Source organism: Centroberyx affinis, unplaced genomic scaffold (genome assembly GCF_046629955.1).
Source record: "Centroberyx affinis isolate AG114_WGS23_722 - 3 ecotype Tasmania unplaced genomic scaffold, CSIRO-AGI_Caff_v1 ptg000440l_1, whole genome shotgun sequence".
Taxonomy (NCBI): Eukaryota; Metazoa; Chordata; class Actinopteri; order Beryciformes; family Berycidae; genus Centroberyx; species Centroberyx affinis.
Genome location: NW_027279103.1, coordinates 431,112 through 448,070, shown reverse-complemented (window position 1 = coordinate 448,070; position 16,959 = coordinate 431,112). Strand labels below are relative to the sequence as shown.

The 16,959-nt window shown below is 40.7% G+C and overlaps 1 protein-coding gene across 4 annotated transcripts; it reads left to right on the top strand.

The window, feature by feature from the left end:
* The first annotated feature begins 245 nt into the window (after positions 1 to 245).
* On the top strand, positions 246 to 16,826 carry ncln (nicalin). Of its 4 annotated transcripts, none has more exons than XM_071516962.1 (15): positions 246 to 487; positions 1,226 to 1,416; positions 2,105 to 2,249; positions 2,501 to 2,595; positions 4,681 to 4,761; positions 5,186 to 5,289; positions 6,163 to 6,251; positions 6,955 to 7,094; positions 7,222 to 7,400; positions 8,857 to 8,944; positions 9,364 to 9,402; positions 10,309 to 10,469; positions 11,160 to 11,213; positions 11,456 to 11,534; positions 11,719 to 16,826. In XM_071516962.1, the coding sequence occupies exons 1-15, from the start codon at positions 313 to 315 to the stop codon at positions 11,779 to 11,781; spliced, it is 1,683 nt and encodes a 560-aa protein (XP_071373063.1). In that variant the 5' UTR covers positions 246 to 312; the 3' UTR covers positions 11,782 to 16,826. The 4 variants fall into 4 exon arrangements, with proteins under 4 accessions (XP_071373063.1, XP_071373062.1, XP_071373061.1 ...); XM_071516961.1 differs by having other exon boundaries at positions 10,306 to 10,469; XM_071516960.1 differs by having other exon boundaries at positions 7,222 to 7,448.
* The last annotated feature ends 133 nt before the right edge of the window (positions 16,827 to 16,959 follow it).

Below are 16,959 nucleotides of genomic sequence, written 5' to 3'. Positions count from 1 at the left end.
TCCAGTTTGAAATTGGTTGTTAATTCTCATATAAATGACTCAAATCAGACATATAGTTTGCGCTGCACATTGTATTACAGTAGTCTGTTCCAAGGTTTTTCAAGAGGTCGCAATCGGCAGGAGCCAGCTGTTATAATAAACTGTGATTTGTTCCAGATGAGGTAGTCCAGTTGTTTGCCTGATCAAAATTTATTTATCGGTTGCTCTGGTTGGATGCTGGCTAGCTAGCAAACCCAGCTGTCAGTTCCTGAGTGTGGTGACAGCTGAAAATATTAATTTGTCCTTTGTTGTGCGCTGACTACAATCGCCAACATGTTTGAGGAGGCTAGTGAGGTGTTTGATAACATGTTTAAATCCTCGTTTCCCCTGACTTTCATTGTGTTCATCCCTGCCGTGCTGATTTTGGTGTCACCGCTCCCAGCCGAGGCGGCACATGAATTTACCGTGTACCGCATGCAGCAGTATGACCTGCAGGGACAGCCCTACGGTAGGTCAAGTGTTCCTATCGTTAATCAGTCGAGACAAAAATGCCAGTGTTATAGCATTAACCTGGCGAGTAATCGTTCACCACCAGCTCACTAACTACAAATGTCAGTAGATGTCGTCTCGAGCTGCCTGTGTCAATGACAGCATGCATATTACCGTTCGCTAGCTGCTAACGTAGCTAAGCTAACCTAGCTTGGTTGACTCGCTCGGTAAGCTTTTCTATATAGCCAGCAGCATCTAACTTTTCCTCCCAGGACCAAACCAGTAATGTCACTACTTAAATACAATTCATGTATTCAACCCAGCTATTATGGTTTAAGGTGTAATTCAGGTCAGCGATGGCAGCAGCATGACAGCCACGGTAACCATGGTGAAATTTCTTTATGTCTGTGGCTAACAGTTACACTTATATGAAAATGAATGGCAATTTACGCCCATCTGTCAGATTTGACAGTTAAATAACATGATCGTCAAAACCAAACCCTTGTCATGTTCTGTTTCAAAAGGCTGGATGTTATTCAGTTTAATTTAGTCTCAGCATCAGGGTGTAGGTGACGTTTGATTCATTTGATTTGTGTAGGCTTAACTTAATGTATATCCATTGAACAGCCCTAATGGACATCCTATTGCTGCATGAGTACATCTGGAGCTCTCCTGTTTACATAATGACAGAAGTTCATATAAAGGAATTCACTTGTGGTTTGATGATTGATGATCAATATGTCTGTTATATCCCCAGGTACCAGGAATGCCATCTTGAACACTGAGGCCCGTACTGTGGAGGCAGAGGTACTAAGTCGTCGCTGTGTTATCATGCGGCTGGCAGACTTCTCCTACGACAAGTACCAGAAAGCCCTGCGCCAGTCAGCCGGGGCCGTGGTTATCATCCTGCCCAAGAACATGTCTGCTATGCCCCAGGACATAGTACAGGTATTCACACACACTAGAGTCACAAATCAAAGTCTTGTATTTATAATATGTAGTCCTAACCCATTACATAGATTGAAAGTATTATCATTACCACACACAGGTTGTGACTAATTTGCCATCCCACTTTTGAGAGGGATCATTAATCTATCTGGAAAGCAGTAGCAGTTACTCATTTGCTCAGTTACATAACAAAATTTCCATTTTGTGACTCATTGTAGAGATGGGCTGTTTAAGCAAGGCATTCATTCCAAATAAGGTATAATAATTTATAATGCACAATGTCTCCTGAGGACATGAAAGCTACTTGGCTCGAACTCTTGCTGTACATTTGAAAGATAGTTCATGTTGATAGTCAAGGTCTGCCATAGTGGCTTTCTCTTATCAGTTGTATCCCACTCAAAACATGAACGGGCAAAACCAGACTTGCAAGAGTGAAGAAGGCAAAAGTGAAAAATGTTGTGCTTTGTCTCCTTTCTTTTACATTCCTTTGCCCTTGCTGGTAGATGCCATTTTACTGGTTTCATTTTCAACTAACATTACAGCATATCTAAGTATTCAGTACAATATATTTGCTGTTTTTGGCATATTTTCTCAACAGTTACATTTGACTTTCTCCTCCAACTTCACAAACGGAGCTGTGTCTCTTAGTTGTCTAAGCATGCCGTTCTCTTGTGCTGTTCCTGTGTAGCAGTTCATGGAGCTGGAGCCGGAGATGTTGGCTACCGAGACCATCGTCCCCGTCTACTTTGCCATGGAGGACGATGAGCTGCTGTCCATCTACACCCAAACCCTGACCTCCTCCTCCTCCCAGGGGTCCTCCTCGGCAGCTGAAGGTAGTGAGTCTCTCTGTGGACTGGACCTCCTTCCCTGTGTATTCTGCCCTCAGCTCAGAGGGACTACAAGAGAGGGAGGTGGTGACGGGAATCTATCTGTCTGTCTGTCTACCTGTCTGTCTATCCATATATCTATGCATAAATGGAGATGAGAGGGCACAAAAAGCATGTCTGTGATGAGTCGTATCCTATCGTACCGACATTTGATGAAGATAAATTAAATTCTGTGTTATGTTTTGTGTTTTCTGTAGTGCTGCTGCATACAGCCACAGCCAACGGCTTTCAGATGGTCACCAGTGGGACGCAGAGCAAAGCTATCAGTGACTGGGCCATCACCAGTCTAGAGGTGAGAAACTTAACCGTAATCTAAAGAATGCAACTGAATCAGCTGGTTGAAACACCAAAACCTTGATAAAGTGTTACTTTCAGTTATTTGAATCATTTACTCAGTACTACTTACACAGTAGATGCCCGCGTCACTCGTTTAAAAAAAAAAAATCTTGAGCGTCGTAAATTCAGTGTGTACTCATAGTTGCATGACTTGTCCTAAATATTTGGCCTTTCAAAGTCTATATTCTCAGAATTAAAAAATCCACATGGAAAATAAATACAGTTTTAACAATTTTCTCCACACAAAGTACATTTAGTAGCACCAGAGACGAGTGTGAATGTCTCTCTGTCACCTCCACCAGCATGATAGCAACAATTGAATGGCTGCTGTATTTATCCATTGAGAGAGTGAGCACCAAAACTGAGCTGAAACTATTTTCGTGCATGCAACTTCTCACTTGCCTTCAGAACAATAGTGCGATGAGGATAATGAAGACTTGAAGATCAAAAGAGTATCACAAAAAATGCAGGGCAGGCCTGACATCTCTGAACATTACTTAGCTGCGGTGTCAGGGTTCAGCAGCCTGGCCTTTGTAGCTTTAAAGTGACTTCCAACAGAAATGGAATTGTGATGGCTGTTTGAAGTTAATTTTTCTTTTTTACTCTCATGGTCAAACTTTAATCCTAGTAGAATTATGATGAGGCAAGAATGTTCCACTCTGAGCATGTAGATTACTAATGCATTGAATGTGGCAGAATATGAATGCCACTATTGAACTAGTGCTTTCATGCAGACTGATACTGAATTTCTGTCCCTCCTTCTCTCATTTGGGTTTATAAAGCGATTTAGTTGGACTCTGTCATTCTTTTGAAAGTAATTTTATCAAAAACAATTTTAGACAGAAGGGGTGCAAAGTAAAGAGAGCGAGAAGTGTCAATTGAAGTGTGTGTTGATCTAAGCTGGGTGTTAAACCCAGAGGGAATAAATGGGTTTAGTCATACTGCAGGGGATTAGGAGACAGACAGAGGATTTCCTCAGAGGCCGGGGGTCTGGGGGCCGACTGTGACGGTAACCCACAACACTGTTCAGTCAAGCTGCCAGTCGGTAGGTTTTAATGACCTGCATGGTGCCATTGGTTTAGGCTGAAATCACTGTTATAAATGTTCTGTTTCTGCCTTCATTTATTGCTTGCTGTTTAGGGCTGTGCAAAAAAATTGATACAGCTGAGTATTGCAATATTTTTTTCCATGAGACTGTATTGATTTTCCAGTCCCTCATATCGATACATTAAAAAAAAATTATTCATGTTTTAAACAGATTTAAAATGTCCTTAAATTTCCCTCAAATCCCTTTGAATTAAATAGTTTTGACTCAATTTGTCCGCTGAGTTATCAATATAATGTGATGTACATACTACTACCCAGACTACCCAGGTGGTACACAGCAAGTTGTATTTTCAGCTCTATTTTTACATTTTCAGTCAATTATGTGGAGTATTGCAATGTATCGCAATATGTATCGTATCGCAATGTATCGTGATACGTATCGTATCATGAGGTCCTTTGCCAATACCCAGCCTTATTGCTGTTATGTAACAAATACTTAACATAGAGCAGAGGGTAATAGAAAATTAATTACTTAAAATTAATTACTTTTAGATTAACACTAATTCCATTGTATGTGGTTTTAGTGTTGCTTTGTGCTCCCCTAAATAATCAAGAATTATCAGAGCTGAAATCAAATTTCTTGCAATCTTGTGTGAATATGAAAATGTACCAACTTGATAAAGAGCAAATACAGACCAGTCTTGCAGACTAGTTTCATTTTTAAATGAACCTACTTTGCATTTGGAAATGTTTTGAAAGTGTACATTGACTCTCTGAGTCCTTGTTGCATGGTTGGAGTGAGACACTTTGTTTTTACAGACAGCAAATGGCATAATTTTCAGTTGTAATGCAATAACAACAGTTTCTTGGCTGATCATGAAAATCAAGCATTATAGTATACCAGTTAAGTCATTAAACTGGCTGACCATTTCTGCCAAGTTGTTTTAAACTTTTACGCTGTAACTTGTCTAACGAGTCTCTTGTTATTTGTCAGGGTCGCCTGGCTGGAGTCGGAGGAGAGGATCTGCCCACTATCGTCCTGGTGGCTCATTATGACTCCTTTGGTGTGGCTCCGGTACGTGCGCTTCCTCTTCCCAGCCTGTTACACCGTCCAAACGTCCGGGACAGTTATCGACTGAAGAAATATTTAGTCAACGAACAGACATCGGATTTGGTCAAATCGAATTGTTTATTTAGTCGATTAGTTGAATCGTCCAGTTGGTGTCCTTTAGCAAATTAATGCAAAAGATCTTGATCTAATATTTATCAAAGGCTGATAAATATTTAATATACAGATACAGGCACATTTTTTTTGTAACTGCAGAGATGTTTATAATTGTCAGGAAATAACACAACTTCAAAGAAAGATGGAAACTTTTTTTTTTCCAACTATACAAAATTGTTTACTGAGACCTTAACAAGATGATTCTTAGCTAAGAGGGAGCAGTCCCAAAAAAAAAAATCTCTGTTGACCTCCTGTGTGTTGTTGTTGTGTCCAGTGGCTGTCGTATGGAGCAGACTCAAACGGCAGTGGAGTGTCCATGTTGCTCGAGCTGGCTCGTCTCTTCTCTAGACTATATACCTATAAGAGGACGCACGCTGGGTGAGTAGTGCACCAACACTCACATTTTGATTCTTTTAAGGTTGTTGTTTACATTACTTTTGTTTCCTCTGCTGCTGTGAACCTGAATTAGCACTCTTACCAGTTGTTTAACCGCTGAAAACGAAATTATTTCTCAAAACCTGTGTCCCTATGAATTGCAGTGTGTATTACAATATTTTTTCATAATTTCCTATTATTGTACACATTCATGCAAAAATTCATGTCACACTAAAGCTTTACACACTCAGGGTATGCTTTATATCTTGATCTAAAAGATAGTGAGTCAATGCTGACCACAGTGGTCCACGTGCACATAAAATGAAGTCTATCTGTTATACCTGTCACATTTGTTATAGTTAGCATCTTCTCCCTAACCCATTTTGAGAACTCTATTGGACATTACTGTGCACTCTGCTTGTAATAGGAATCACATCTGACTATGTTAACCACTTACACTGGTCAATAATATTGTCCAGGCACATTCCTTTTGTGATAATGTACTTACAGTAGCTTTGATGGAAAGGATCATTTATTGTAAATACCAGAAGTGGTTACTAAAGGAGTAATGGACTTTACTGTAAGTGCATTGCTTTAGGTCAGCTCTGCTGGGTTTTCTATGCAGTGTGCTTAGTTTGCATTTAAACAGAATAAAAAGAATGAAAGCCAATACTGGGTCACATAACTTGTCCATCGTTTGAATATGCCTGAAATGAAATTAAATGAAATGCAAACTCTTTCTCCATAGACATTGGTGCTCCCTATGAACAGCTCTAGTCCGTATGTTCATCTAGGCTAGTATTATACATCCATGTGCCATATTAGATTATTTCTCTTTTTTCATGTTAGATGATTGTAGTCCTGTTGTGTGTTCAGGTACAACCTGCTGTTCTTTGTGTCTGGAGGAGGGAAGTTTAACTACCAGGGCACCAAACGTTGGCTGGAGGACAATCTGGATCACACAGGTACTGTTTGAATCGTCTCACCACCACAGAGGCCTGGAAGAGATCCACACAGTTTACTGGAACCGTATAGATAGGGATGTAACGATTCATTCAGCTAATAGTTTGGTTTGATGTACAATAATAGATTCACAGTTTGATATTATCACAATAGTTTGAGTAAAATCTGAATGAAGACAATCATGCTCTGAAAAAAATCCTTTTTTATTTATGAGGGAAAACAAAAGAAAAGTGGAAACCATAAACAGGGTGACTACAGGTTTCTGTAAGTTACATTTGAGATGAATTTCATCCCAGTGTTAGAAAAAAGGTCAAGCAAAGAATTGCAACCAGGGAAAACTAGAAAAGTGGTATGAAGAGAAACAGCTATATTTTTAAGACCTTTAAAACCATATTTAAGACTCAAGGTGTGGTGATCCAAGCTAAAACTTACTAAACTTGTGCTCTCTAGTGTATGCAAAAGAGAAAATACCATTCTGAATGTCATTTCTTAGATACTAGATTGCAGCTTAAATTGCAAACATTTTTCAACACCATAATTCATATCGTAAACGTTTTTGTATCACAAAATTTCATATCATTAACTTGTGTTACATCTCTATGTATAGAGTATAAACAATGTCTTATCTTCTCACCCTCTGTATCGCTATTTATTCCCCTCTCCCTGCCATATTCCTTCCATTCTGCTGCTGTGCGTCCTCTCTAGACTCCAGTCTGCTGCAGGACAATGTAGCCTTTGTGTTGTGCCTGGACACTCTGGGGAACGGAGATGCTCTGCACCTCCATGTGTCCAAGCCTCCTAAAGAGGGAACTCCTCAGCATTCCCTGCTCAAGGAGCTGGAGACGGTAAGACCATGATGCTCGTTACAGTCTGGTTTCTTATTTTTCTGTTAAGAGATAAATACTGTACTCAGCCTTGTCCTCCTATTTGGGTTCCCCCTCTCTGTTTCCCTGCCCCTCCGTCTCTCCCCAGGTGGTTAGTAGCCAGTACCCAGAGGTCAAGTTCTCCATGGTCCACAAGAAAATCAACCTGGCCGACGACACGCTGGCCTGGGAGCACGAGCGCTTCGGGATCCGCCGGCTGCCGGCCTTCACGTTGTCTCACCTGCCGTCCCACCGCCTGGCGCAGCGCTCCAGCATCATGGACGTGCGGTCAGTGTCCCCCTCCTCTCGCTATGGAGCGGGAGAGCCCCCTGCTGGGTGGGTTCATTACTGCAAGTCTCTGAATCACCAAAGGAAGAGCGTTCCATTGTCGTTGCCGGTCACTGTCATTCTTGTCGTAGTTGTCGTCATCGCCCAACCCCGTTCCACCTCTCCCATCCCACACACCATGCTAAATCCCTTTTATACACTTCCCATGAAGCCCTGGCAAGACTGGAGTGTTGTAAGCCGCATGGCCAATGTATCACTTATATCATCCATGATTGTATTTATGCACTCTTGTCAGATCTGGAATGTCAGAGGTTGATTCAGCGTCTGAGGTTTGGGATTTGATGCCTCCCCAGTGTGGTAGTAAGATCTCCTTCCTGTCCTCTCCACTCCTCCCTTTCCTTACTCTTCACTGCTCTTGTAGCCATTAGGGGTGCAAATTTTAATAAAATTACTTAATCGATCGCCAGTCACGTTAATGACCAATTAATCGATTAATCATTATGTAAAAAAACAGCTTTTGACATAGAAAATACAAAATGCGTGTTTTTACACCTGGCTTTAGGCCTACTCAACAAGTTAATCAACCAAGCAGAATTCAAAAGATTAACAAGTCAGGATTTAAAAATCCTGATTCCCGACAACAAAATTATGTTATGTATTGGAAACAATGGCACCATAATCTACTCGTTTATTTAAGAAGAGCATATCTACGTGGTCGGGGATGAGCCGTGTGCAGCCTGGTGACAGTCAATCCAGCCGCTGAAACACATGCTCCAGTGGAACAGCTGTCCGGAAGTCAGCCAGGGGAATGATTTCTCTTTCATTGTGCTTGTAGACATGCTGTATTTCAACATTGTATTACAATGTTTACAATGAACACTGTCGTATTTTCGGGTGTATGCTCCTACACTGGACTTTCCACCTTCTTGCTTGGCTTTCTTCTTCCTCTGTATAAACGGTGAAAGTTAAATTGCGCCCTTGTGGTGGAAAATGATTTCAGCAAAAAATGTGAAATAGCACATGGCCTACATTGTCGATTAATCAGTTAATATATTCTTGATCGATCAAATTCTTAACAGTGATTAATCGATTGTCGATTAATCATTAACATCCCTAGTAGCCATCCATCTTCCTGCCTGTCTGTTTGTTAGTAAACCATTTATCTGTTCTGTGTGAGTATTATGTGCTTGACCTGTCAGGCGATTTGATAGTTGTTCAATGTTGTTTTCTCTGGCACGCTTTCTGTATTTCACCCTGCCAAGTTCAGTGAGTTGTTTGCAGGTTATGACTCTGGGCACTCTTACAGGTTATCTAAAAATGGTCGCTCTGTAATCAGTTTCCCTTCTCTCCCTTGGTGACTGTGCTCTGAGTTTCTGACTTGTCCTCTGATGTGTTGTTTTGGAGCGTCTCCCCAGGTCTAACTGTGCCTGCGGTCTTGTTGTGTTTGTGTTTGCAGGCCTCATGTTGACCTGAAAAAGCTAAGCAGGAACACCAAGGTGGTAGCAGAGGCTCTGGCCAGGGTCATTTACAACCTCACTGAAAAGGTACGCACACACACACACACACACACACACACACAGACGCAACTGAGGTTCAGTTGTACATCTCCAACCAGTCGCTGCCTACTATGCCTAATCCTAACCTGTGAAGTGACATTGAGTGTGTGTTTATAGGGTTAGGGTTTATTTTCAGTATTAGGGGTTATTCAAATATTTGGGATTTTCAAATATTCTGTTTAAGAGTTGACGCATGTAAACGCCATATCACGTCCACAATAACCAGGATGAGCCCATATCCCGAGTATGAAAAACCTGAATATGCTAGCTTGGATATGTGGATATTAACCGGTATATTCTGGCATGTAAACGTCATATTCCGACTAAGACTTTAGCTGGGATAAGGCTTGTATTCAGAATGTTAATATGTATGTAATATGTATGTATTCTGCTTGTACTCTGCACAGGGAGCGCCTGGAGATCTGCAGATCTTCACTGAACAAATGGTAAGTGACTAAACTCATCTCTCTTTCCAAGCATGAGTCTGAACTGGCAATGATCTTGTTGGGCTTGCTAATTATTTTATATAGATGAGGTATAGCATGTGCTGCTGAGTCTGACCCATTCATCAGTAGTGCTGGGTACAGACGGTTGGTGCTTTTTTGACACCAACCATATCAAGCCTGTTTTGCCAGCATACCTGTTCTAAATTACAAAGTGACTGCTGATTGGCTTCCCAGGTAACAACTTGCCACAGGTAGGAAAAACAGACTTGGTCACACGTCACAACACTGTTATCTCTCGGTTTGCTTAAAGTACACATTGTCACAGAAACAGTCCAAGGCTTGGCTACATTTTACTAAAATTGATGGCAACAGTGTGCGGTACAATATTTGTGGCAAGAAAATAGCTGCCAAGTCCAGCAACACCTCAAACATAATGAAACACAATGTCAAGTGTTGTTGACATAGTTCTAAATATTTATAATTAAAATGATTTAATAGTTGGAATAGTTATAATAAGGTCTTGAATCTTAAAGTTTTGATTAAACCAAAGTTTATTTTATATTGTAAAATTGCATTTTGAACAAATAAATACTCATAAGGGCTTGTTTTTATACTGTAAAAGCGAAGGAGAAAAAAAGTGGGGGGTTTTTTCACTCACGTGTTCAAATGTAATTTATTTTAGTTGGGAAAACTAACGGCAACAATTATGTCAAAAAATGTAGGCTATTGCATTACATCATAGGCTTTTATTCAAAATGGGTATTAAACAAAGTACCCTTTTGGTACTGATTTCCAAACGACCCCCAGCCCTATTCATCACAGGTTTGATGGTGATTCTCTTTACACTGTATGTCTACAGGTGTTTTCACACATATGTGTCTGTATGTTTCTGTTTTCACCAAGCAGGTCCAGGAGGAGCAGTTATCTTCGGTGGTGGACTGGCTGACAGCGCAGCCTCGTGCCGCACAGCTGGTGGACAAGGACAGCAGCGTGGTGTCCACTCTGGAGTATCACCTGGGACGCTACCTCAAGGATGTCAAGAGGCACTACGTCAAAGCTGACAAGAGGTAGGGACCAGGGTGGGGCGGGACAGGACAGGATAGGACAGGGTGGGACAATAAGCATACAGGTACAGGGGTTATAACAACTATTCAACCCCTGACTTGTTGTATAAAATTAGTTTGCGCTGCATTGATTTGTTGGGGTTTTTTGGTGTAAAATCTATTCAAAACACACTTGTATGTCAGAGTGAGAGTATGAGTGGGAATTTATGTGAAAGTATGAATTTCCAATGACAGAAAATAACAGAAAACAGAACACTTCACTGCACGGGGGTGCAGTGAAGTGAGAGAGGGGGGTGCAGTGTGCAGTGAGAGAGCTAGGAAAAACCAATCGTCGACCATCCGTTCAATCGCCGAGATACGATCCGATCGCCAGTCGGCACAAGCCTAGTTGGAAACACTATTACTTCATGAAACTGATGATTTGTAGATTGCATTACAGTTTCAAATTCGCCTGCCACATAGTCTGTGGCAGCAGCCAATTTTCTGTTTTGTATCAACAATCATGCATTAAGCCAATGACATCAGAATTTATGCTTGGATGCCAGAGGTTAGAAATATATTCAAACAAATTTCAGACGGCAGCGACTCTTTCCAGCTCAGTTTTGGCAGTGACAGACCTAAATGTATACTGTACATTCAGAACCATTTTCTCCAGATCATATTGGCAGCTTTTTCCCTTTCTCTCTCCCTCAGGGATCCAGAGTTTGTTTTCTACGACCAGCTCAAACAGACGATGAATGCTTACAGGTAGGGGATAACGGGCTCCACCTCCCTCCTCTGAGATGCTTTGCTCCACTGCAGCTCCTATTGATTTAGCCCTTTTGAAAGCCCTTTCGGCTCGCAGCCAGCCGTCTGTAAAGTCTTAGTTTGTTTCCTGAAGCGCTTCTCGTCTTATTTGACTCATCCATTTCTCTGTTTTCTCTCGCTGTCTTTGTGTCTCTCCCTAATTCTGTATCCCACTTTCTCATCTCTGTATCTCTGTGTCTCAGAGTGAAGCCTGCTATTTTTGACCTGCTGCTGGCTGTCTGCATTGCAGCCTACTTGGGAGTGATGTATCTGGCGATCCAGGTGGGTCACTACATTCCAGCACTAGTTGGTTTTCTTGCACACCCTTGCAAACCTTATTCAGTCAATACAGCTCTTTTTTAACAGTGTTTGAGTGTGTAGATATGAAGTGTGTGCAAGAAGCTGCACACTAACCCTATATCAACAAGAAACTGACATTGCCTCTTTCCTCCTGGTCCTTTTACAGAACTTCGGTGTCCTCTACAGCGTTGTCCGTAGAATCACCCAACCCAAGACCAAGACCCACTAAGCCACACAAAACCCTCTTTCCAGCCCCCACCCGCCCCCCCACCCCTTTTTTTCATCAAATCATCAAGAAACTCTAGCCAATAAAGAACGCAGAGGCTGGACCGAGCAGCTGTTCTTCAAACCAGCCGAATCACGTTTTCCCCTTTTCCTTCCACCTGAACACACGATGTCAGATCCTCTCTTGCTGCCGGCTTTATCCATTTGGTCTCAGAGTCAGGATTCATTTTTCTGTCTCCCTGTCCCCCATGAACAAAGATGTCTTGTCATTCGTCACTAACTATCACACATCACCCTCTAGTCTGGCTGCCGGTTTTACTGAATCTTTGTCTGATTTGATCGATGGATCTTTGAGTACAGGATAAGTGCAAGCCCTTGCGCTGGAAATATTGTATTATTTGGCTCTCGTGATGGATTCAAACAATATGGCTGAAACTTTGCCAAATCTCTGAGATCTAGATGAGCTTAAGTAGAGAGGGCTCTGTATTGCTGTACTCATCGATCATCATCTTCATTCCTGTTCTCAGTATACAAGCGATTATTCTGCCAAACTGGAGCGGGTTTGTCGTCTCGGGGCAGCTAGAGGGAAATTTGACCGCACAGTTGTTTTTCCTGGAATCCGTATTGGAAAGAGTTGTATGAGCCACTCCTGTTGTCTTTAAATGCCCAATGAAAATTATTCCTCCCTAACCCCGGAAATGGTTTACGTAGAAGACGAGCTGTCTAAATGAAATGTGAAATAGTGTGTAGATAACCTGATTCCATTGCCTTCTCGGTGAACTTTGCAAATGAGACGAGATGTTATTAAGTTGAATGGGGAAAAAAAAACCTTGCCATTTTATGTATGAACCCTCATTCTCTCCATTGAACATAATGATTCTGGTTATAGAAATTAAGCAAACCGATTTCAAATTGATCAGTCTTGTTTTTTTTTGTGTCACCTATTTGTGTTGTCACCGTTTGTTTACTGTTGCTGTGTGACTTGATGTGTCTTATTTTTAACTGCTCAGTCTTTTTTTTAAATTATAAACTGACAGAAATTGATGCTTGATAGAAATTGATGAAATTGATGGTGAAATCTATCTTCTGATGTAGGTAATGGGTCACATTCCACAAAATATGGATGTTGGCTTTATCAGAGCACGTGTGTGTTTTGTGTAAGAGTGCCACGTTATAACATGATGAAATCCTCCCCTTTACTCCTTTTTTATCAGTAGAAGGCTCTTGGAGAGGCGAGAGCTATGTCGTGTTGAACGTGACTTTTTGTGGGAGTCAGCAAAAGTGTGATCTGTTTTCTTGAATTTTTTAACGAGATTTTTGTCAAGCCAGCATTGCAGTATTTATACAGTCGGTAACAAATGTGTTGGGTTAAATTTGGGGTGGGAAATTACTACCAGTATGACACAAGTCTTAGGTGCACTATGTAAGATTTTTAGTGTTTAGTGAGAGAAGTCGGTGTGTGCAAATCCTCAACAGCACGTATACTGCAATGAAGACTTGATCAAATCTCTCAGCCTGGTCTTGCCTTGTGGAGAGTGAATGGTGCTTGTTTGCTGTACAGTGGCTATAATAAGTATTCACCCCCCTTGACTTTTCGCACATTTTGTTGCGCTATTAAGTTAAATCAAAATGCATGTATTTGGTATTTTGAATCTGAGTTCTATGCAAAGTACTCTATCCTATCAAAGTGAAAATACATTTGTTGAAACTATAGAATTAAAGTAACAGAGACATTGAATTTGCATAAGTATTCAACCCCGTTGCTTCATTTGGGCTAAACTGCCACACTAGCAGAAATTTGCTCAACGTTTATCATCTGTTACAATGTTTTCATGTCAAACTTTTTAAACTCAAACTCAATTTTTCTGTTATTTAAATTTTATACTTTCATATAAATTTATTCAGTTTTATTTTCACTTTGAAAGAATAGAGTGCTTTGCATAGATGTAAGACTGAAAATCCTTAATAAATGCATTTTGAAATAAATAACTTGTAGCACAACAAAATGTGCAACAAGTGAACGGTGGGGTGAATACTTCATATAGCTGCTGTATGTTTATTACATGTGTTACTGCATGACCTACGACCCCCTACAACCATGGTAATTATGACTGGACAGGTTAATTTAATCACCTACACAAGGGAAATACTGTGGTACATATGAATGTTAATTTATTGAAGCAGACAATGCTTATCTGTGCACTGAATCGAACTCTCCTCTGCGTCTAAACTCTGTTTCACCTCATCCACAACACTTGATCTTCGCATTGAAAATGACATCAATTATAATTAAAAAATAAATGAAATTGTCAAAAGAAACCGGCAACACATTCTTACTTTATTGACATGTTTTATTTTATGGGAAAAATATGATACAATAACACTGGCTGAATGGAATTATTAAAATTGTATTACAAAAGAGTAAGTACCTGTCTTTATCAAGTGGTCAAATTCAAACTGTCAACAGTCAGGGAAAAAATGGGGCAAATGGTAGACCTTACAGTGTGTATCAATGGTCCAAAAAACATGTTTCCTTAAGATACACTTTCAATGTAGAGATTCAGTTAGTTAATATGATTCTTCTCAGAAAGTCATAAAAATTCAAAACTTCTCCCCGCTTTCCTAATTTTGATCTATTCATGAACAATAAAAATAATAGTAATAAATTACAGTGCAATTTGTAAGAAACACCTGCGAGGCATCTGCCCCTCGTCTCCTCCACGTCTCTCCCTCTCCCTCCTCACCCGCTCCCAGAAACACTTAAAGTCTGTGATTTAGGTTGATGTGTTTGGCACTATCTAACAGCATTCATGTACTTTGCATCATGCTGAGCTTTGTGTGCGAAATGTTTCCCGTGTAGCGTGTAGGATGAACTGAGCTGTGAGCCAGCGTTGTATTGAATGCTTAAAAAATAACTGCCAAATCTATATGGAAAGAAAAGAAGACTGATTACCGCACTATTTTTCCCCCCCTTTTCCAGCTCAAATAATATTTCCAAGGGGTTCGGACACATTTTTTTTTGTCAATTTCATGAGTAGTTAATCGTTCATGTTGCAGATCACAGCACTGTTTGCAGTCTGCAGTGACATGTATGACACACTGGGAGAGATCTGGGCAGAGGTGGAGGGAAAGAGCACACACACCTTTAGTAGACAGTACCGTGCCAGACTTCAGGGACGAGTTACACATAATCCAGATCCCAGGACTCCTGGGTTTTACCGCAAACGTGGCTCCCCAGTTCAGATTTACTTCTTCTATAATCTTATGACGAAAAGAAAACTATGGATAAAGTAGTCTCACAGTAAATATACCATTGGACGGAGGTAAAGAATGAATTGAGCAGGCAGGACATCCACAAAAGATCAGCAAAGTTCACATCGTGCTCCCCCACAGGCCAGAACATTGTCACCAGTAAAAACCAGTAAAACCAGTAAGCCACGGTTCTGACAGTTATTCTACGCCTTCGGATGAAACTGAAAATGTCTGAATAACACGTTTGATATATTATAACACACAGCATCAAGTGGTGTGCTATGTTAACTTACAGTACACATGTATATATGGTCTACAGTACATGAGTATGACATCATACATCACCTTAAAGTTTCTCATTGAACAGTAAGGAGTCAGCGTTCAGATTAAAAGGGAAGAGATTTGAAACTAAACCCAGACGACTGCGATCTAGATTAATAAAACAACTCTCCCTGGTCCCTGGGTATCTGATCTGAGCAGACTTATCACCAACTCATACACAGCAGAGAAGAACACAACTGGAATACAAACAGTGCTCTCAGAGGAAAAAAAACAAAAACAACAAAAAAAAAACAGCAGCAATTCCAAAACAAATCAACAATAATAAACATAATTAGAGCAACAATGGTGAATGTAAAAATCATGAGCTAGTTTTGATCCGCCAAGCACCGACTTGCTTGCTGGTCTAGTCAGTCAGCGGGTTTTGGGGATGTGGAAGACGAGCCCATAAACTAGCCAGTATGGACGTTTTACCTAGTGACAAACGACAACATCCGCAGCCCGTTCCAGCAGCACAAGCATGCTGTTTCATCAAAACAAGAGCTTGAATTTGATCGAGAAGGTAGAGAAGGATGGACACACCCCGAGTTTATTTCTTTCTTTCTTTCAGTCAAGTCACAGCTAGGAATCCCTGGAGAGGTGCGGCAGCAGCAGCATACGTTTCCACACACACATTACTGTAAGCCAGCGGGTCTCAAAGTGGGGGCCGGGGACCTCCGGGGGGGGTCTCCTTAGGGAGGCTCCAGGTGGTCCCCGGCAAAATGGGGAGTAATTTAATTTCACTGTAATTTAATTCACCGGACATTATCCCAGTTAGAGGTTTTCTAATAATAGATTTGCCTTTGTTGTGTGTGTGTGTGTGTGCAAACGTATGTGTGCTCAGTGGTTTCTGCTGCTTCAAATGACTTCACTTTGAAGATGAGTTTTGCACATTGATAAAGAGGTTAAGATTACATAAGATAGTGGATTTTTTTCTTCTTCGTTTGTTTTTAAGACAACTTCATAGCATATTTCCAAAACCATTCCAATGTCATGCATTCCAGAATACCATAATGTGTGCATATATGTTTTTTTTTTATCATACTTGATTTTTATCTTTACACAAGTTCAGGGCTATTGCTCCAATTTTCTGTGAACCTGATAGCCGCCACCACCCATGAATTAGTTATCAATATTATTCAGATCTATATTCTTAAACAAATAAAACCATGAGGATGATACTGAAACCCAAGTCAATCAATTCCAGCTATTTGCTGTCATTAAACCAGCAGTCAGCTTGTATGCCTTCATTTCAGTGCAGCAACAGATGCTATACAACACACACAAAGAAAAAAAACAAAAAAACAACAATACAGGAAATGTGAAAAAGCTTTTTCCATACAGGAATGCCAAGTAAATATCCCCAATGCCTGTTTATCGACAGTGAGAGAGACGAAAAGAGAAAACAAAAAACAACCAAAACAAGTTAAAAGAAATCAAACTGAAAGGTGAAATGTTTCTACTGAAAATAGCAACGAAGCATTTTGAGTCCTTCATATTAAAAAGATCTAGCTACATCAATACTCAGAGCACTCATCCGCCTCAAACCCCCCCCACCCCCCACCCCCCCCCACACACACACACACATACGCACACACTGATGTGGCTTTTC